The 22,661-nt window shown below is 40.3% G+C and overlaps 1 protein-coding gene across 1 annotated transcript in view; it reads right to left on the reverse strand.

Annotated features, from left to right (window-relative positions):
* GNAI3 (G protein subunit alpha i3) overlaps window positions 1-22,661 on the reverse strand; it is a 46,376-nt gene that overhangs the window by 15,648 nt on the left and 8,067 nt on the right. Inside the window, exons 2-3 of the mRNA XM_036109866.2 lie at window positions 1,990-2,032; window positions 1,737-1,878 (exon numbers count right to left, since the gene is read on the reverse strand). Coding sequence (XP_035965759.1) covers window positions 1,737-1,878; window positions 1,990-2,032 — 185 coding nt within the window. The remainder of the gene's footprint in view (window positions 1-1,736; window positions 1,879-1,989; window positions 2,033-22,661) is intronic.

Here is a 22,661-nt window from a genome sequence, read left to right on the forward strand (position 1 = left end):
GGAGAGAGCTCCCTTCGCCTTTTGCCATGTGAAGACACAGTGAGAAGCCTACAACTGAAGAGGGCCCTCATCCAACCATGCTAGCACTCTGATCTCAGGCTTCCAGCCCCGAGAAGTGTGCACAATAAATGTCTGTTGTTAACAACCTACTACGTCTGTGGTATTTTGTTACAGCAGCGCAACTGGACAAAGACAGAAAATGTCAATTGTATTGGTGACAAAGTAGTGTGAGGACCCAAACATTAATAACAACCAATTTGAAATGGAAAGAAATGAAAGGAGGACGGATGATCAAGAGATATAAAGGAGGACAGACAGTGAGAAATAAAAAAGGAAGAAACAAAGAGAAGGTGTAAATAACTGAGATGGAGAAAAAGCCAGTAAAGAAAGGAAAAGAACTAAATACAGTAGCATCAACCAGTTATCGGATCGGGCAAACATGACAGAGACAAAAGAGTTAGGTGACAGGGAGGGATGAGAAAATAAGAACACTGGAGAGAGCTGGGGGCGGGGGGCAGAGGGAAGAAAGGAATAGAGGGAAAGAAAAGCAGGAGGTAGAGAAAGGATGGAAAGATGTAAGACAGAAATGCCTTGTTTATTCTTGCATTCGCTATCCTATTTCCCCCTCTCAGAGGCCTAGAAAAATAAAGTCTCTAATTGTGATACGGCACCTTTTTTAAACAAAAACATAAAAGTTGTGCCTCACATATTTCCTTGTCCCCTCTTCTGCTGCTCTTCTCTTCAATCATTTTATAATCCTTACCCCAGCTCCTCTTCCCTTATTCCACTTCTAGGATTCCTAGTTGAATACCATCCAATTATAACCATCCTTTTGTGATCTTTCTCATCAACAATTTCTCTACTTGTTTACTGAATATTAATTTGCATTAATAATAGCTTGTTAATTGATAAATTGAGAGCAGCTAAGAGTCCCTAAGCTACTTCACAGACACATAGGCTTTGCCTTTCCTGGCAGCCTTCCCAAGTCACCTCCTTTTATTGTCCACAGCACCTAAGAACAACACTCTGAACACAGCTGAAGACTCCCTTAGTTCTACGAAATCATTCTATACATTCCCAGCCTTCTCTTAGGAGTACAGCTGGAGATGTAAAAGATCTCCTGCCTTCATTTTGGCCCTCTCTCCACTGCATCAAACATCCTAATTTACAAACAAGAACTTCATGGTGCACTAAGTATTATAATTAATCAACACAACTTTTGAATATCTGACGTGTGCAAGAACTATCCTAGGACATGGTATAATCCAACTGTATAGGTTATAGTCCAAAGTAGTACAGGGATATGGAATTTTTGAATATCTAAAAATTGTCCCTATAATTGTGACTAAATGTTCATGTCCTTCTCAAGTATGTTTCAGGAGACTGATATTTGCCTTTTATCTTTACACTGCAGAAAAGCAGAGCTACCTCTTTTAGATTATTTCAATTAACTAGCATTTACTACTATAAAACAAAACAGTGCTATAAAAGAAGTGAATAAAGAACGGCTGTCACAGAAACCTAGAGGATATCCACAAAACCCCATTTCCTTGACTCCTCTGTGTGGTGGTTATCTTACATCTCCTAAAGCAGGTTACTAATACTTCTCAAATGAGCACAGTACTTGCTACATCTTATCTTGTTGTTTGAATTCATTTCCCTAAAACATGGAGCAAATTTTGCTTAACTGCATCTACTAAAAGAAAGCAAGTGAAGAAGAAATGAGAAACACTTACTGCTCTGGCAGCTTCCCCAAAGTCAATCTTTAGCCGTCCCATGGCTCTTATGATTGCAATGATGGACTGTATAGTATTGCTGTAGACAACTACTTTATATTGTTTACATTCTTCCTCTGAATAGCCATCCTCATGAATGATTCTTTAAAAAGAAAACCACAAATCATTACCACAGACCTAAAAAAAAAGATACTATGGACTTTCACGCATTATGAGGAAATGTAGTTTTACAAAAGGCCATGTTCCAACTTACTTCATCTGTTTCACGATGGTGCTTTTACCAGATTCTCCAGCACCTGAAAGAAAAGAAAACTAGACTTTGAATTGACTTGTAATCAAACACAAAGTATGAAATCAACATGAGTGATAATCCTAGATTAATGCAAACCACAGGTCCCAGGGAAAACTTAGGTGAGGCTATCTAACCATTAAGCTTTCCTATTAGAGTTTTTCACTTTAACGTAACACAGCAACCAAATATAATTCACTAAAAGTAGCCCAGAACCTATTTGATATCATTTGTGTAAAGCAGGCATGCTCAAGGAGATATGGCAACATAAACACCTCTAAAAACTCATCCTCTACACAAAATAACATGATACAGAAACTGAACATAGGCAAAAATGAAATGATTCGGTTTTGGCCTATTTGCTTTTATTAACTTCTCTGTCAATATCCATGGATCTGAGGAATGTTCCAAGAGCAATCCTCTCAGCCATGTGACTAGAGTTCAAAACAGAAACAGAGGAGACGTTATCCCCACTGCTTTTTCACTGCATATGCTCTCAAGACCACACATTTCCCTCGTCTGTCTCCTGGAATCACTTTAATGATCACCAGTGTCAGATCAGCCCCTGGAACTCCTTGACATTTCACCTGCACTTCCCTAGTCAATTCATTATCCCACCTTCCAAGACGCCTATTTCACTTCCTCTCTCTCTCAAACCTTACAAACTCCTTCCCACTTCTCTCACCTGATAATCTTGCCTTTTATTGGAAAAATTAAAGCACTCAAAAACCAAATCCACCAATCTATCTGTAATCTCCACTAATATTCTCTACCTTCATCAATGGATGAAGGGTCCCTGCCAGTATCTAAGACTAATCCCTCCATCTGTGCCCTAAAAACCACCTGATTTTACCTACTCTAGGTCTTGTCTACTGCAACTATTCCATGTCACTCATATGTGAAGTTTTCTCTTCCCACTGGGGAACTCTAATCAGTATACAAACTTGCTGCATTATCTTCCATTTTAAATCAACACATACCCCACTCCAACCTTTCCTTGACTCCGCACATATTGGTGGACTAACTACCACTCTATTTTCTCTCTTCCTCTTTATAGAAAAACCCCTCTCAGTTGCCTATACTCATGTTCTCCAATTCTGTACTTCCAATTCTCTCCTTAACCCACTCCAATCAGATATTCATATCCAACACCAACTGAAACCACTTCCCATGGTCTCCAACAACTTCCATTTTAACAAACCTATTGATCAATTCCAGGTCCTCATCTTACTCAAACTCTTGAGCAGAATTTATCCAATGATGACTTCTCCCCTTGAAATGTTTTCTTCACTAGGCAGGCTTCCAGACCCCACATCCTCCTGGTTGGACCCCTACCCCACTCCTCAGTCTCCTCCCTCCTATCTCTGAATCTTAAAGGTTATATTATTTGAGCACTCCTTCCTTGGGCCCTTTTCTCTACCTACATTCATTCCCTAGGTCATCTCATCTAATCTCCTGGTCTTAAACACCATTCATAAACTGATAGTGATAGTTAGTATCTAGTGTGTACTGCATACCAGATGCTGTTCTAAGGACTTTGCTTTTATTAATTCATTTAATTCTCACAATAACCCGGTGAGGCAAACACTCATTATCTCCATTTTATAGGTGGGGTAAATGAAACAGAGATATGCCAAGTTAACTTGTCCACAATTCAAGTCAGTAAGTGGCAAAGCTGAAATCTGTATTCACACAGTTTGGCTCCAAAGTTGTATACTGCCTCTATGCTGATGATTTCCAAACTTGTATCTCTAACCTTGGCTCCAGGTCATACATTTAAACCACATACCTGATAAATCTCGTTAGACTTCTAAGAGGCATCTCAAACCTAAAATGCCCCAAATTGTGTTACTGTTTCCCCATCCTTACCCCCAAACGAACCCTACTCTGCCCTGTTTTCCATCTCAGTAAATACCAGCACTCACCCAGTTGCTCAGGCGAAAAATGGTGGGTCACATGTAACTAATATACAAATGGAATGTGGGTGCCAGTACCAATATGTATATCAAATATTAATAAAGCTTAATTAAAAAAAATAAGTATAAATACAGTTGTAACAGTTTTTTTTTTTAAGATTTTATTTATTTATTTGACAGAGAGAGAGACAGCGAGAGAGGGAACACAAGCAGGGGGAGGGGGAGAGGGAGAAGCAGGCTTCCCTACAAGCAGGGAGCCCGATGTGGGGCTAGATCCCAGGACCCTGGGATCATGACCTGAGCCGAAGGCAGGTGCTTAACGAACTGAGCCACCCAGGCGCCCCTTAACAGTTTTTTTTATGCACCACATGGATCATCATGAATACATTGGAAACCACAAGCCTAGATCACTGTTAAATCTTCCTAAATGGTCCACCGCTTGAGACCTTGCCCTTCCTATGGCTAGTTTTCCACTCAGTAGCTGCACTGAACTTTGTAAAAAATCAAAACATGTCACAACTCTGCCCCCAGATTTGGACTACACAGGTCCACCTATACATGACTTTTTTTTTCCGGTAAGTACAGTACAGCATTGTAATATTTTCTTCATAAGTTTCTTTTCTCTAGCTTTATTGTAAGAATGCAATATATGATACATATAACATATAAAATATATGCTAACTGACTATATTATCAGTAAGACTGCCAATCAACAGTAGGCTATTATTTAAATTTTGGGGGGAGTCAGAAAGTTATATGAAGATTTTCCAGTATGTGGGGGGGGTGCTGACACCCCTAACTCCATGTCGTATGTCAACTGTACACTCAAAATAAAATCCATGGGCAATAAGGTCAAACATGCTCTGCCCCTGCCAATCACTTTACCCTCAATTCCTATCATTCTCCACTTCATTCTCTCTGCTCTTGTCAGACCAGTTTTCTTGCCTTTCTTCCAACATACCAAACTGGTTCTCAATGAGCTAGATCCTGACTCATGCTCTTCGCCATTTACTATTCCATCTGCCCAGAGTAACTTTTTACAAGATTTTCTTCTTCCCTCAAAACAGCCTTCCCTGACTAATCTATCTAAATAGTCCCCACTCCATCATACTCTCTCTCCTCACTCTAGGTTATATTTTTTCAAAAGCACTTATCACTTCACGTTACAATTTGTTCATTTCCTATCCAACTAAAATATAAACCCCATAATGGTTTATTCATCCTTGTATTCCCAGGGCCTAGAACTGGGTGTGACATAAATTGGCTAGGCAAGTAAGTATTGTTGAACAGATACATTACCAATGCTTAATAAGCATGATCCTTTAATAAATATTTCTCAACTCTATCAACCAAACTGTTAAAATAAAATTCAAATAATTTAAAAATTCCAAGCATCTACATTTTTACAGACTCAAAAAGGACATCTCAATTTGACTTTACCTCTGCTCTTATCATCTAATAATAATTAGCAGTAGCACTATTTATGTAACACACAAAGAACTTTTTTTTTTAAAGATTTTATTTATTTGTCAGAGAGAGAGCACAAGCAGGGGGAGCGGCAGAGGGAGAAGCAGGCTCCCTGCTGAGCAGGGAGCCCGATGCGGGACTCATCCCAGGACCCTGGGACCATGACCTGAGCCTAAGGCAGTTGCTTAACTGACCCAGGTGCCCCTACAAAGAACTTTTTAAATGATACTGTTAGAAAGAAGTGCTTTCTCCAGGGGCGCCTGGGTGGCTCAGTCGGTTGAGTAGCCAACTCTTAATTTTGGCTCAGGTCATGATCTCAGGGTCCTGGGACTGAGCCCTGCATCCCCTCAGGCTCTGTGCTCAGTAAGGAATCTGCTTGAGGATTCTCTCCCTCTGCCCACCCCCTCTCCCCACTTCGGCTCGCCTGCCTGCGTGCCCGCTCTCTCTCTCTCTGAAATAAATCTTTTAAGAAAGTGTTTTCTCCCACGCATATCTACAAAAAAAAAAAATTGATTCAATTCTGAAGAAGAGAATACAAAAGCATACCAACTATATTTTAAATACTAGTTTAGGGGGCGGAGCAAGATGGCGGAGGAGTAGGAGACCTGGATTTCGTCTGGTCCCAGGAATTCAGCTGGATAGGGATCAAACCATTCTGAACACCTACAAACTCAACAGGAGATCTAAGAAAAGAATAGCAACAACTCTCTGAACAGAAAAGCGACCACTTTCTGGAAGGTAGGACGTGCGGAGAAGTGAATCCGAGGCAATATTCGGGAGGCTAGACGGGGGGGAGGGGCCTCCGTCGGCCGCTTCTGGCAAGTGATAGAGCCGGGGAGCACAAAATCGGAACTTTTAGAAGTCCGCTCCACTGAGGGACGTCGCTCCAGTGGCTAAGCTGGGGGTGGAACCCTCGCGGGGCAGTGTGGTCTCAGGACCCTCAGGGTCACAGAAAGACCGGGGGTGCCTGAGTGCGGCGGAAATCCCAGGTATCGGAGCAGGGAAGCTGGCTGCAGAGACGGAGCCGAGGAGGGGGCTTTCAGCTTGGGGTTGCCATAAACCGTGATCCGCGGCACAGTCGGGCCACTGCTCCTCCAGCAGGGACCCAACACGCTGCAGATCCGGGGAGACTCCCCTTCCTCCCCCAGGAGGAGCAGCGCGGGAGCGCACCACAGGGATCTGCTGGGTTTGGAGACTCCACACGGGGTCGGGTGCCAGAGATAGAAATCCTCCCTCCGTCGCAGGCCGGGTGAGCACGCAGTGCGGCCGGAGACCGGGGAGACGGGAGTGACTGACTGGGGGCTCACTGAGGAGCGGGGCCCCGAGTTCTCGGCTCCTCCGGGGAGGAGATTGCGAGGCCACCATTTTCACTCTCGTCCTCCAAAGCTCTACAGAAAGCTTGCAGGGAACAAAAGCTCCGGAGAGCAAACCCGAGCAGATTACTTAGTCCTGACTGGGCAAGGGCGGGGCAATTCCGCCTCCAGCAAAGACATTTGGGAACCATGGCAACAGGCCCCTCCCCCAGAAGATCAGCAAGACCAGCCAGCCAAAAACCAAGTTTACAGATCAATGAGAACAGCAGAACTCCAGCGCTAGGGGAATACTGCACATAGAATCCATGGCTTTTTTACCATGATTCTTTAGTCTTTCAAAGTTAATTTTTTTTTAACTTTTTTTTTTGAATTTTTCTTTTTCCCTTTTTCAACCAACATCTTATCCCTTTTTAAAAACCATTTTTATTTTTCATTTTTAGAGTCATATTCTATCCCTTCATAGTAGTTACCGGTATTTTTGGCATATATATATATATATAAGTTGTTCTCTCTTTAAAATTTTGATATAGTTTCTTCTAACAGATCAAAATATACCCTAAATCTCTAGTGTATGGTTTTTTTCTACTCTCCTGCCTGATCACATTCTCTCCTTTTTAAATCCTCTTCTTTCTTCTTTCAAACAACTTCTTATCAATTCCTTTTATAAAATTTTTTATAATTTTCATCTTTACAGTCATATTCCATCCCTTCATCATATCAACCCTTATTTTTGTACATATATAAGTTTTTCTTTCTTTAAAATTTTCGGAGGCACTTTCTTCTAACAGACCAAATTACACCCAAAATCTAGTGTATGGCACTGATCTATGTACCAGCCTGATCATATTTGATCATATTCTGTTTTTTTGTTTTGTTTTGTTCTGTTTTTGTTTGTTTTTATCTTTTTCTTTTTTTTTCTTTTTCTTTTTTCTCTCTTTCCCTTTCTTTTCCCCCTGCTTCAGGTCTTTTCTGATTTGCTTAGAGTATATTTTCTGGGGACGCTGTTACCCTGTTAGCATTTTGTTCTCTCATTAATCTATTCTCCTCTGGACAAAATGACAAGACGGAAAAAATCACCTCAACAAAAAGAACAAGAGGTAGTACCGACTGCCAGGGACCTACTCAATATGGACATTAGTACGATGTCGGATCTAGAGTTCAGAATCATCACTTTAAAGATACTAGCTGGGCTTGAAAAAAGCATGGAAGTTATTAGAGAAACCCTTTCTGGAGAAATAAAAGAACTAAAATCTAACCAAGTCGAAATCAAAAAGGCTATTAATGGGGGCGCTAACTGCTAGGATAAATGAGGCAGAAAAGAGAATCAGTGATACAGAAGACCAAATGATGGAAAATAAAGAAGCTGAGAAAAAGAGAGACAAACAACTACTGGATGACGAGGGCAGAATTCGAGAGATAAACGATACCATAAGACGAAACAACATTAGAATAATTGGGATCCCAGAAGAAGAAGAAAGAGAGAGAGGGGCCGAAGGTATATTGGAGCAAATTACAGCAGAGAACTTCCCTAATTTGGGGAAGGAAACAGGCATCAAAATCCAGGAAGCACAGAGAACCACTCTCAAAATCAATAAAAATAGGTCAACACCCCGACATCTAATAGTAAAACTTACGAGTCTCAGAGACAAAGAGAAAATCCTGAAAGCAGCTCGGGAGAAGAGATATGTAACCTACAATGGTAGAAACATTAGATTGGCAACAGACCTATCCACAGAGACCTGGCAGGCCAGAAAGGACTGGCAGGACATATTCAGAGCACTAAATGAGAAAAATATGCAGCCAAGAATACTATATCCAGCTAGGCTGTCATTGAAAATTGAAGGAGAGATAAAAAGCTTCCAGGACAAACAAAAACTAAAGGAATTTGTAAACACGAAACCAGCCCTGCAAGAAATATTGAAAGGGGTCCTCTAAGCAAAGAGAGAGCCTAAAACCAATATAGACCAGAAAGGAACACAGACAATATACAGTAACAGTCACCTTACAGGCAATACAATGGCACTAAATTCCTATCTTTCAATAGTTACCCTGAATGTAAATGGGCTATATGCCCCAATCAAAAGACACAGCCTATCAGATTGGATTAAAAAACAAGACCCATCGATATGCTGTCTGCAAGAGACTCATTTTAGACCCAAAGACACCCCCAGATTGAAAGTGAGGGGGTGGAAAACCATTTACCATGCTAATGGACACCAAAAGAAAGCTGGGGTGGCAATCCTTATATCAGACAAATTAGATTTTAAACCAAAGACTGTAATAAGAGATGAGGAAGGACACTATATCCTACTTAAAGGGTCTATCCAACAAGAAGATCTAACAATTGTAAATATCTATGCCCCTAACATGGGAGCAGCCAATTATATAAGGCAATTAATAACAAAAGCAAAGAAACACAATGACAACAATACAGTAATAGTGGGGGACTTTAACACCCCCCTCACTGAAATGGACAGATCATCTAAGCAAAAGATCAACAAGGAAATAAAGTCTTTAAATGACACGCTGGACCAAATGGACTTCACAGACATATTCAAAACATTCCATCCCAAAGCAACGGAATACACATTCTTCTCTAGTGCCCATGGAACATTCTCCAGAATCGATCACATCCTAGGTCATAAATCAGGTCTCAACCAGTACCAAAAGACTGGGATCATTCCCTATTTTCAGACCACAATGCTTTGAAACTAGAACTCAATCACAAGAGGAAAGTAGGAAAGAACTCAAATACATGGAGGCTAAAGAGCATCCTACTAAAGAATGAATGGGTCAACCAGGAAATTAAGAATTTAAAAAATTCATGGAAACCAATGAAAATGAAAACACAACTATTCAAAACCTTTGGGATGCAGCAAAGGCAGTCCTGAGAGGAAAGTATATAGCAATACAAGCCTTTCTCAAGAAACAAGAAAGGTCTCAAGTACACAACCTAACCCTACACCTAAAGGAGCTGGAGAAAGAACAGCAAATAAAGCCTAAACCCAGCAGGAGAAGAGAAATAATAAAGATCAGAGCAGAAATCAATGAAATAGAAACTACAAGAACAGTAGAACAGATCAACGAAACTAGGAGCTGGTTCTTTGAAAGAATTAACAAGATTGATAAACCCCTGGCCAGACTTATCAAAAAGAAAAGAGAAATGACCCAAATCAACAAAATCATGAATGAAAGAGGACAGATCACAACCAACACCAAAGAAATACAAACAATTATAAGAACATATTATGAGCAACTCTATGCCAGTAAATTAGATAACCTGGAAGAAATGGATGCATTCCTAGAGATGTATCAACTACCAAAACTGAACCAGGAAGAAATAGAAAACCTGAACAGACCTTTTAACCACTAAGGAAATTGAAGTAGTCATCAAAAATCTCCCAACAAACAAAAGCCCAGGGCCAGATGGCTTCCCGGGGGAATTCTACCAAACATTTCAAGAAGAATTAATACCTATTCTTCTGAAACTGTTCCAAAAACTAGAAATGGAAGGAAAACTTCCAAACTCCTTTTATGAGGCCACCATTACCTTGATCCCATAACCAGACAAAGACCCCATCAAAAAGGAGAATTACAGACCAATATCCCTGATGAACATGGATGCAAAAATTCTCACCAAAATACTAGCCAATAGGATCCAACAGTACATTAAAAGGATTATTCACCACGACCAAGTGGGATTTATCCCTGGGCTGCAAGGTTGGTTCAACATCCGCAAATCAATCAACGTGATACAATACATTAACAAAAGAAAGAAAAAGAATCATATGATCCTCTCAATAGATGCAGAAAAAGCATTTGACAAAGTACAGCATCCTTTCTTGATCAAAACTCTTCAGAGTATAGGGATAGAGGGTACGTACCTCAATATCATAAAAGCCATCTATGAAAAACCTATAGCGAGTATCATTCTCAATGGGGAAAAACTGAGAGCTTTCCCCCTAAGGTCAGGAACGCGGCAGGGATGTCCACTATCACCATTGCTATTCAACATAGTATTAGAAGTCCTAGCCACAGCAATCAGACAACAAAAAGAAATAAAAGGCATCCAAATCGGCAAAGAAGAAGTCAAACTCTCACTCTTTTCAGATGATATGATACTTTATGTGGAAAACCCAAAAGACTCCACCCCAAAACTGCTACAACTCATACAGGAATTCAGTAAAGTGGCAGGATATAAAATCAATGCACAGAAATCAGTGGCATTCCTATACACCAACAACAAGACAGAAGAAAGAGAAATTAAGGAGTTGATCCCATTTACAACTGCACCCAAAACCATAAGATACCTAGGCATAAATCTAACCAAAGAGGCAAAGGATCTGTACTCAGAAAACTATAAAATACTCATGAAAGAAATTGAGGAAGACACAAAGAAATGGAAAAACGTTCCATGCTCATGGATTGGAATAACAAATATTGTGAAGATGTCAATGCTACCTAGAGCAATCTACACATTCAATGCAATCCCCATCAAAATACCATCCACTTTTTTCAAAGAAATGGAACAAATAATCCTAAAATTTGTATGGAACCAGAAAAGACCCCGAATAGCCAGAGGAATGTTGAAAAAGAAAACCAAAGCTGGCGGCATCACAATTCCGGACTTCAAGCTCTATTACAAAGCTGTCATCATCAAGACAGTATGGTACTGGCACAAAAACAGACACACAGATCAACGGAACAGAATAGAGAGCCCAGAAATGGACCCTCAACTCTATGGTCAACTAATCTTTGACAAAGCAGGAAAGAATGTCCAATGGAAAAAAGACAGTCTCTTTAACAAATGGTGTTGGGAAAATTGGACAGCCACATGCAGAAGAATGAAACTGGACCATTTCCTTACACCACACACAGAAATAGACACAAAATGGTTGAAAGACCTCAATGTGAGACAGCAGTCCATCAAAATCCTAAAGGAGAACACAGGCAGCAACCTTTTCGACCTCAGCCGCAGCAACTTCTTCCTAGAAACATCGCCAAAGGCAAGGGAAGCAAGGGCAAAAATGAACTATTGGGACTTCATCAAGATAAAAAGCTTTTGCACAGCAAAAGAAACAGTCAACAAAACCAAAAGACAACCGACAGAATGGGAGAAGATATTTGCAAATGACATATCAGATAAAGGGCTAGTATCCAAAATCTATAAAGAACTTATCAAACTCAACACCCAAAGAACAAAGAATCCAATCAAGAAATGGGCAGAAGACATGAACAGACATTTTTCCAAAGAAGACATCCAAATGGCCAACAGACACATGAAAAAGTGCTCAACATCGCTTGGCATCAGGGAAATCCAAATCAAAACCTCAATGAGATACCACCTCACACCAGTCAGAATGGCTAAAATTAACAAGTCAGGAAATGATAGATGTTGGCGGGGATGCGGAGAAAGGGGAACCCTCCTACACTGTTGGTGGGAATGCAAGCTGGTGCAGCCACTCTGGAAAACAGTATGGAGGTTCCTCAAAAAGTTGAAAATAGAGCTACCATACAATCCTGCAATTGCACTACTGGGTATTTACCCCAAAGATACAAATGTAGGGATCTGAAGGGGTACGTGCACCCCGACATTTATAGCAGCAACGTCCACAATAGCCAAACTGTGGAAAGAGCCAAGATGTCCATCGACAGATGAGTGGATAAAGAAGATGTGGTATATATATATGATGGAATATTATGCAGCCATCAAAAGGAATGAGATCTTGCCATTTGCAACGACGTGGATGGAACTGGAGGGTATTATGCTGAGCGAAATAAGTCAAACAGAGAAGGACATGTATCATATGACCTCACTGATATGAGGAATTCTTAATCTCAGGAAACAAACTGAGGGTTGCTGGAGTGGGGGGTGGGGTGGGAGGGATGGGGTGACTGGGTGATAGACACTGGGGAGGGTATGTGCTCTGGTAAGCACTGTGAATTTTGCAAGACTGTTGAATCTCAGATCTGTACCTCTGAAACAAATAATGCAATATACGTTAAGAAAAAAAAAAAAGAAGATAGCAGGAGGGGAAGAATGAAGCGGGGGAAATCGGAGGGGGAGACGAACCATGAGAGACGATGGACTCTGAAAAACAAACAGGGTTCTAGAGGGGAGGGGGGTGGGAGGATGGGTTAGCTTGGTGATGGGTATTAAAGAGGGCACGTTCTGCATGGAGCACTGGGTGTCATGGAACACTACATCTATAACTAATGATGTAATGTATGGTGATTAACATAACAATAAAAAATTTAAAAAAATAAATAAATACTAGTTTAAAACACAGAATTCCCAGATGATCCCATGTTAGCACCAGCTACTAAATTTACTAGGTAAAGTAGAGATTAATGAAGTAATGTTCACCATTCTTTTACATATTGAAAATAGGATTTCTTTTACTTTTTTTTTTTTTAAAGATTTTATTTATTTATTTGACAGAGAGACATAGCGAGAGAGGAAATACAAGCAGGGCAAGTGGGAGAGGGAGAAGCAGGCTTCCCGCTAAGCAGAGAGCCCGATGCAGGGCTCGATTCCAGGACCCTGGGATCATGACAGAGCCGAAGGCAGATGCTTAACAATTGAGGCACCTAGGGGCCCCTGAAAACAGGATTTCTACCATTTATGTTGGACTGAATGAAATAATATGTCTATTATTCTCAGAATCAATTTCCACCCATCTCATTTAGTTCTATCCTATGAAGGTGCTGATTTCAAAGAATTATGTTGCCCTGCCTCTCTCATCCCTGATAAAATGTCACTTTGTCTTTCTCTTTAGTATCACACTACATATATTCACCCAAGCTTTTACTAGGCATCCAGTTACACCTCCTGAAGGCACCTCTTATTGACCACATAAGTAAATATAAGATTTATCTTATTGAGTGGTCCAGGGCATTTTATAGAAATAAAGAATGAATTGCAAAAAAAAAAAAAAAAGAATTGCTTTATACCAAAAGTCCTCGACCCATTCTGCTTCCAGATCAGCAAGAAAAGTGCCACCACCTTACCTTTCTTCCAATTACGAAATCTAAGAATCACCTTCTCTCCTTACATCAAGCTGTAATGAAACCTGTCTTCTTATGCATTTCTCAAATTAATCCTTTCTACTCTTCACATGGCCGAGCTGACAATGCACCTACTGTATGTTACTGCTGTAGTATTCTCAAACTTCCAGCTCAAAGCCCCTCTTCTTTTCTTATCATTTCCAAATGGCACTAATAATTCTCTAACATTTTCTATAACCCTTTCTTATTAGGTCTGAACTCTTCATTTTTACTTCAATTCTCTGTGCTCCAGTGCTTTGGTAGTAAGTTCTCTCTCTAATAACATCTCACGCTTAGGTTTTAAACTGCTTCCCACATCTCATCTCCCACCCCCAATACATATTATGTGATGTTTGGAACTTCCTAATTTTTTTTTTACATCTTTTAATCTACCTTTCTTCAAACTTCATCACAAATTTAAGGAGAGATTCATTTGTCCATCTTCAATCTACCAGGGTAGTAACATTACAAAGAATGGAATGGATACAAAGGAACTGCAAAGAACCAACCTATGGCTTGGAGAGGGAGGAACTGATGATGACTTCAGGCAGGAGGGAAGGAAATGGGCAGGGAATAGGATTTACAGAGGAAAAAAAGTCTGAAAGGTCCCAGCAACAGGAGGGAATGGAATCAGTTCAACTTAGAAGACTCATCCTTAAAACAATATACATCTAAAGGACATCTTATATAAAGAGAAAGAAAGGATGAAGGGGGAAGCTATAGAGATTTTTGAGAGAAAAAGGAGAGAAAGATCCAAGTTAGACGGTCTTCTCAATAAAAGAAGGCAGGCAATCTGCAGAGGATGAAGGGGTAGAATTAATTCAGAAAACCTTATTAACAATCAAACAGGGGCACCTGGGTGGCTCAGTCGGTTAAGTGTCTGCCTTCAGCTCAGGTCATGATCCCAGGGTCCTGGGATGAGTCCTGCATCAGGCTCCCTCTCCCTCTGCCACTCCCCCTGCTGTGCTTGCTCTCTCTGTCAAATAAATAAATAAAATCTTAAAAAAAAAAATAGAATGAGTAAGAAGTATGTGTGCAGGTGAGTATGATCACCAAGAAGGTCAGGAGAAAAATAATTCACCAGTACACATGCTACTGTAAAAACACTAATTTATCTAAAAACGTCCTAAATTTTATTTTTAAGGAGCTCCTGGAGAGCAGGCACCATCACGTGTTCTCCCTACTTCTTCCCATAACATACACATTATGGGTATGAAAAACAAGAGATGGTGATAATGTCTTTGCAAAATTTTTATAGGCCAGTGAATTACTAATACAAGTAAATCATTACCATGTGTAAACACATTCAACTTAAATACACACTGATTTTATTTATTTTTAAAGATTTTATTTATTGGTTTTTGAGAGAGAGAGAGAGCATGAACCAGGGGGAGGGCCAGAGGGAGAAGCAGACTCCCCACTGAGAGGGGAGCCCAATTCAGGACTCTGATCCCAGGACCCCGGAATCACGACCTGAGCCGAAGGCAGACGCTTAGCCGACTGAGCCACCCAGGTGCCCCATACACACTGATCTTAAAAATTAACGCTAGGGGTACCTGGGTGGCTCAGTCGGTTAAGCGTCTGTCTTTGGCTCAGGTCATGATCCTGGAGTCCCAGGATCGAGCCCAGTGGGGCTCCCTGCTCAGTGGGGAGTCTGCTTCTCCCTCTCCTTCTGAAGCCCCCCCACCCCAACTCTTGTTCTCTCCTCTCACTCTCTAATAAAATCTTTAATAAATAAAAATTAACCCTAAAAGATGGCTGATACTCAAAAACATTGTGTCACCTGATGCCTTCTTTTTCTTCTTTCACTTTGATTAAAAGAAAACTTAAAGCCAGTCTAAGGAAGTACATTATGCTTTTATCTTCCTGTGCCTTCAGGCACAATGAATTTCCTTATCTGTAGGGTCAACTGGAGATGCTTGGAGCAGTACCTGGCCCGTAGTAGGGATTCAATAAATGTTACCCAACTACTATTCGTGAATGCTGTTTTCACTGTTTGGAATACCACCAAGTAATGTTAAGTTCCCAAAAGTTTAATTTAATAAAAACTCTAGATATTGATGTTGGTTCAAAATCCCAGCAGAAATGATACAACTACTTATCAGCTAGTTCACAATAAAACCCTAGATGGAGTCTGGATTCACACACTAAAACAGCAACTTAGAACGTAAATGCCACAGCAAACTATGTCAAAGCATTAATCATTTTTCCACCCCACCATGAGGAACAAAAACACTCTCTTCCTTAAAGATATTTTCAACCCCTAGATAGTCCTGTCTAACTACCTCCTCTCCCACACTTGCCAGCCATCTGTACTTATAGCTTTTCCTTGAACGCTCCTCAAAGATTCCTGTACCACTATCATGTGTACTAGTGGTTTATTCCAGGAGCAACTGAAACATCTCCTTTCCTTTTAAATACTCGTTTCTGTGGAGAAATCCTGAAATTTCTAAAAGCACACATTATAACTAGGACATAGCCCTCTTTCTGGAGGTCTGCACAGCTAAGTCCCAATACGGCACTATTTTTAGGTAACACTCTAGCGAGCGCTAGACCAAGGCACTCTTCTTGGTCTCTCTACAGCCCACCCATGCCCCCCACCCCTTACCAGACACATGGGAACATATGACAAGAACAGGCATAGACAGCCTTCCTCCCACAGCAGGTTGAAAGCTTGATCAGCACATATATTTGATTTTTCTAACTTCACTTAAAAAGATTTTAGTCAATAATACCATGTAGTAATAAATTCAATGGAAGAGTAGATTTTAGTCCTAACTCTACCATGACTAGCTGTGTGATCTTGAGCAAGTCACCTAACTTCACAATGCCTATCTCCTTATACATATAACATATGAAGGGTTTTGGCCTAGATGTGCCCTATGGTTGCTCTCTCACATTCTATGACTACAATTATTATAATGCTAAAAGCAGATGAAATCTCTACTTCTGACACACGGAGGCTTCAAATCAAACCACGGATCCACATCTTCCTATTAACCCAACCATTCAAAATAGCTGCCATAATACAGTGATCAGCATGCTCTCCAATCACACACTCCTGATCAAGAGGGCACAAAGAATACAAAGAAAGAGTGCAGCAATGTAAGGAAGAGTTGTCTGGCAGTCAACCTTCTATATTCATGCTTGAGGGTATTCTACAATTACACAGTCTCAAACTAACAGAATATTCAAGTTAGGTTGCTATTCCTAAGAAAAAATGTATCTCTAACAAAAGATCACAGCAGCACAGTCCATACTATTTCCAATAATAAGCTAATCTATTGCTCCCACTGATTTCTTTTTATGACAGGCATAAGTAACTAACAGAGTAAAAATTCAGATTAAAGTTAAAAATGACATTTCATTCAAAATGCTTTTCAATGTACCATACTTAATACAAAAACCAGTTGCCCCCTAATTCAATAAAAGAAAAGGTTAGATTACAAATGGGAAAAACATTATGAAGCAAATTAAAATTGTTGTTCATTTTTTTTTTTTTTTTAAACAAACGTGTCTCTTATATGTGCCTAGAACTGCCGGACACAAATACAAGTAAGTTAAGGAATGTGTGGTCTCATGGCGAAGTTAGATCTATTTTTCGTGTGAAATTAGCAAGTTTCCATAGTCTAAAATATCAGAATAATCTCTTTACCCAGCCCACTGTCCCTCTAAGCGTGCCAAGCCTCTACTATGAACATCCTTGAAAACCTTATTTAACTCAAACTTCAACTCTTTGCTGAAACCTTCTCCATTCCCTCTCAACAGAGGTATTACTCCCATTCTGATGGCTGACACATTTTCTTCCCTTTCAGCATTAGTCCTAGAGATTAATTTCTAAAATTAAGTCCCAAACTGTCCTTCCCAGCCTCTTTTTATCTCTAGCCAAGTCTGGCTACTCTAAAAAAAAATTATTTGACAATCTTTCCAGATCCTAATCCTGCTTTTCATAAACTGCTAATTGGTTTTCTTGATTTTGATGAAAATAGTAATGAAACTCTAGTATGACCTGAAAACCCTTTCACATCTGTGTACTGCTTCCTCAAGGGCACCCTGACAAGGCTCAACCTGGCCCTACAGCTTAGTGTCAAACACCACAACACTAATACCTGGCCAAATTATTGTAATTACTTGGGTTTGTACCTGTTTAAGGACTCCCTTAGTCCTAAACTCAAAAAAGCACACTCCTCGAAAGCACAAAACAGTACCTTCTTTTTGTTTCTACTACCGCCCCCCCATATCTAGGACAGAGTAGGCACATAATAACTGTGGGATGAATGGCTTGAGTTTCTATGAGATTCAGTAGTTGCCTAATCACATTTTGTAAATGCCAGCTGCAATGAATGGAATTTTCAATGTGGGCAGTTAACAGAAACAGATTTCCATTCCTCTGCTATCTTTATTCAGCCCCACGCCCATTCCTGGCTAAGCTTTCAACTCTCACCCCACAACTACACCTGACAATAAATTTGGACTCACTCACAAGCCTCCTATTCTCCTTAATTCCCTCTAAACCTCTCAAACCCTGCCCCAGCTCCCTTGCACCCACCATCCACTTCAGTGAAATAAACTACACATCTGTCCTGAACATCCTGTATCCCAGCAGATAATGGATCTCTTCTGTGAAAAAGACTTTTTTTTCCCTCTGGAGAGGGAGAGAGAATCTCAAGCAGGCTCCAGGACCAGCATGGAGCCTGACTTGGGGCTGGATCTCACAACCTTGAGATCATGACTTGAGCCAAAATCAAGAGCTGGATGCTTAACAGACTGAGCCATCCAGGCGCCCTGAAAAAGATTTTTCTGGGAAGCAATCACATACTAACAACCAAAAAGGCTTAAAGCACATATAAGAAGTTTTGATAAAACTTAACTGATATAGGGTGCCTGGGTGGCTCAGTCGGTTAAGCATTTGACTTCAGCTCAGGTCGTGATCTTGGGTTCCTGGGATAGAGCTCTGTGTGGGCTCTGTGGTTAGCCAGCAATCTGCTTCTTCCTCTGCCCTCCCCCAGCTAGTGCTCTGGTTCTCTTTCTTTCTCTTTCCCTAATAAACAAAATCTTTAAAAAAAACACACACACAAAAACCCTTAACTGATATATATTAAACATAGTTTCAGAATATATGCCTGCCTATAACCCCTAGAGAAATCCCTACTTAGCTTCCTCAGTGGGCAATCGCCTACATGACCGAGTCATGCCCCTCTCTGTGATTGGATCAGTGGTAAATACCTGACGCAGGAATCACCCAGTCATAGGCTTACAGAGGGCCTACACCCTGTGTGAACGAGCTCCAAAAGATGAATAAAACCAATCAGATTAGCTGAGGAATCTGCACTAGAAAATACAGAAAAGGTCATCCTAAACTGCAAGATCACAGTGTGTGAAATCCTGGATTAAAGGGGGGAAAAAAAAAAAAGAGCAGCTCACTTAGCCACATAGCTCTCCTCAAAATGTTATCACTTGAGAATATGAAAAAGGTAACTTGAGTGTTGCTAAGGATCATGTGTTCTCTTTGGGCAACTGGCCAATTAAGAAGGAGAGTGGGGTTTCTTCTTCACTTTTGTGGAATATAAAAAGAATGCTTAAGGGAGCAGTTATTTGTGAGCAAGGAGAGGGATTATCCTCTGGCTGCCTCAATGTTCTAATTTTGGGCCCTGGTGAGTAAGTTTCCTTTTATTTCTTTAAAAGCAGGGCAACAAATAGCCATTTTTGTGCTAACGCTAAATTATATGGTATGTACATTGGACATGACTGAAAACTATTTTTGCAAAGGTGTATTTCATTCTACCACTGCCTCAAAATTTTCTTGTGAATAGAACTGTAAAAGGGGCTCCTGGGTGGCTCAGTCATTAAGCGTCTGCCTTCAGCAGGGTCCTGGGATCGAGCACCGCACAGGGCTCCCTGCTCAGTGGGAAGCCTGCTTCTCCCTCTCCCACTCCCCCTGCTTGTGTTCCCCCTCTCGCTGTGTCTCTGTCAAATAAATAAAATCTTTAAAAAAAAAAAAAAAAAGAAATGTTAAATACTCAGTTTTAACCCATACAAATAAATTTTTATACATAATGGAGATGTCCTCCAAAGTTAATTGTAATGTTACATCCATTCACCAAAACCCATATATCCCAAAATTTTACACTTAAAAATGTTAGAATCATATCCCTACCTAAGTCTCCCAAACACTGATGGCAGCATACAGCACTTGTCTACACATCTATTTATCAAATGCAAATACCACATTTTAAAAATCCACAAATAGCAAAACATTATAAACTCAGTTGCCAGATCATAAGGATTCCTACAATTTCAACTTCCCTTATCATATAAATGTTCATCGGTGCTGTAAGTCAAAACTCAAAAGTTTGGGGTTCATATATGTATTTACTTTTACTAACCTTTTGTGACAACACAAATGAGTAGTGGAATGAGGGAGGAGAATGCAAAGTCCTTAAATGATTTCCCCCAAATTACATCTATATTTATCTCTATCTATAAAATAAAATATGACTTAAAAGACAGCTACTAAAAATTCAAATCAATACTCTCCAGGGGCGCCTAGGTGGCTCAGTCGTTAAGCGCCTGCCTTCGGCTCAGGTCATGATCCCAGGGTCTTGGGATCGAGCCCCACATCAGGCTCCCTGCTCGGCGGGAAGCCTGCTTCTCCCTCTCCCACTCCCCTTGCTTGTGTTCCTGCACTCGTTATCTCTCTGTCAAATACATAAAAATAAAATCTTAAAAAAAAAAAAAAACCTCTCCAAATCCCCTGCACACCTTTCCAGCCTCATCTCCCATGCTCCTCCTATACCAACCCTTTATCCCAGGCAAATCTAACGATCTGCTCACTCATATTTCTGAGCCTTTGTACATATTACTCCCTCTGTTTGGATGCACTTCCCTCTGGTCTTTGTCTTCAGAGTTCCTATTTATCCCTCAAGGTCCATCTCAGATGTCGCCTCCTCTGGGAGGACTTCCCTGACATGTTTCTTTTTCCTCCTCCCCAAATCAGCTACTCCTGTAACCACATTCCACACATGTTAACCACCGTTTACTCCTATATCTCCACAACTTTAACTGCTTCAGAGTTTTGTCTATCTCTCATTTATCTCCAGGCTAAGAAAGTACCTGTGCACATAAAAGGTGATCAGAGATACCAAATCATAAATAAGTTAATAAATGAGCCTCCTTGGGGATACTGCAACACTGAAAACCAAAAAGCTCAACAAAATGCAATGCAGTGTCCTAAATTGGATCCTGAAGCAGAAAAGGAACATTAATGGAAAAACTTGAAATCTAAATAAAGTATGTAGTTTAGTTAACATTAATGCACCAATATTGTGCACTGATATGCACCAATATTGTGCAGTGTTGACAAATGTACCATAGCTATGTAAGATGTCAACATTAAGGGAAACCAGGTGAAGCGTATATAGGTACTCTACGTTCGTACATCTCCGCAACTTTCCTATAAATGTGAAATTATTGCAAAATAAAAAGTTTATTAAAAAAAACTTGTAAGGGTGCCTGGCTGGCTCAGTTGGTTAAGAGTCTGCCTTTGGCTCAGGTCATGATCCCGGTGTCTTGGGATCAAGCCCCATGCTGAGCAGGGAGCCTTCTTCTCCCTCTCCCTCTGCTGTTCCTCCTGCTTGTGCTCTCTGTCAAATAAATAAATAAAATCTTTAAAAACAAAACACACACACACACACAAAATCCTTGCAAGTAGTCTAGAAAAACTCAAAAAACTACAAACATTGATGAGGACGTGAATGTGGATTTTAGTTATTACCATAATAACAAAAATAAAAGGGTAAGAAACGTATTTCTCTTCTTAAAAGCAGAGAAGAGGGGCGCCTAGGTGGCTCAGTCGTTAAGTGTCTGCCTTTGGCTCAGGTCATGATCCAGGGTCCTGCCATCGAGCCCGGCATCGGGCTCCCTGCTCCCCGGAAAGCCTGCTTCTCCTTCTCCCCCTGCTTGTGTTCCTTCTCTTGCTGTGTCTCTCTCTGTCAAATAAATAAAATCTTTAAAAAAAAAAAAAAAAGGCAGAGAAGAGAGGTGGCTGGGTGGCCCAGTCGGTTAAGCTTCTGCCAGCTCAGGTCACAGTCCTGGGATAGAGCCCTAAGCCTCAGGCTTCCCTGCTCAGTGGGGAGTCTGCTTCCCCACCCCCCATGATCTCTCGTACTTGCGCTCTCCCAAATAAATAAAATCTTAAAAAAAAAAAAAAAAAAGCAGAGGATGGAAGGAAGGAAATTAGTTTTTAACAACCTGAAATGAACCAAAATATGTGAGGATTTATTAATGCTGAAAAATGGAGAAAGAGATTTATATCATTAAACTGAAGTAATTCAATGTTTATTTTCAAAAATACATAACTCAACATTAAAATAACTTCCATGAAAAGTTTAAGACTGCATTATCCTAACACATACATCAGAACTACACTATCTGTGTAAATCATGGTAGTGATTTTATCATTACATCAAACGGAACCCTGTTCTGAAGTTATCAATTCTGATGTTCTAACTTCAGGAAACAGAGGGGAAAATGTTCTATCAAAAGTATATCACTCTAAAACAATCCTTTAATTTACAGTAATCTATAAAATATAATTTCCAAGGTCCTGGGCAAAATTTCCATACAACATTCTCCATTTAATAAAAAGTATAAAAACTAGGGATATCAATACATGACTAAAACAGAAATCCAAATACACTGTACCATTTCCATAATAAGCTCTTAGAGTTCAATGGAATACTATTTTAATTTTAAAATCCAACTACTACAGGAAATTACAAGATGACAAGAATCAAGCTACCTTGCTAATTAACTTTAAAGAAGTCTGATTTAAATGGTCCCCATATCACCAGAGTAATAACTATTAACAGCAGGCCACATAAATAAAAGCAGG

This window comes from Halichoerus grypus, chromosome 5 (genome assembly GCF_964656455.1).
Source record: "Halichoerus grypus chromosome 5, mHalGry1.hap1.1, whole genome shotgun sequence".
Classification (NCBI taxonomy): Eukaryota; Metazoa; Chordata; class Mammalia; order Carnivora; family Phocidae; genus Halichoerus; species Halichoerus grypus.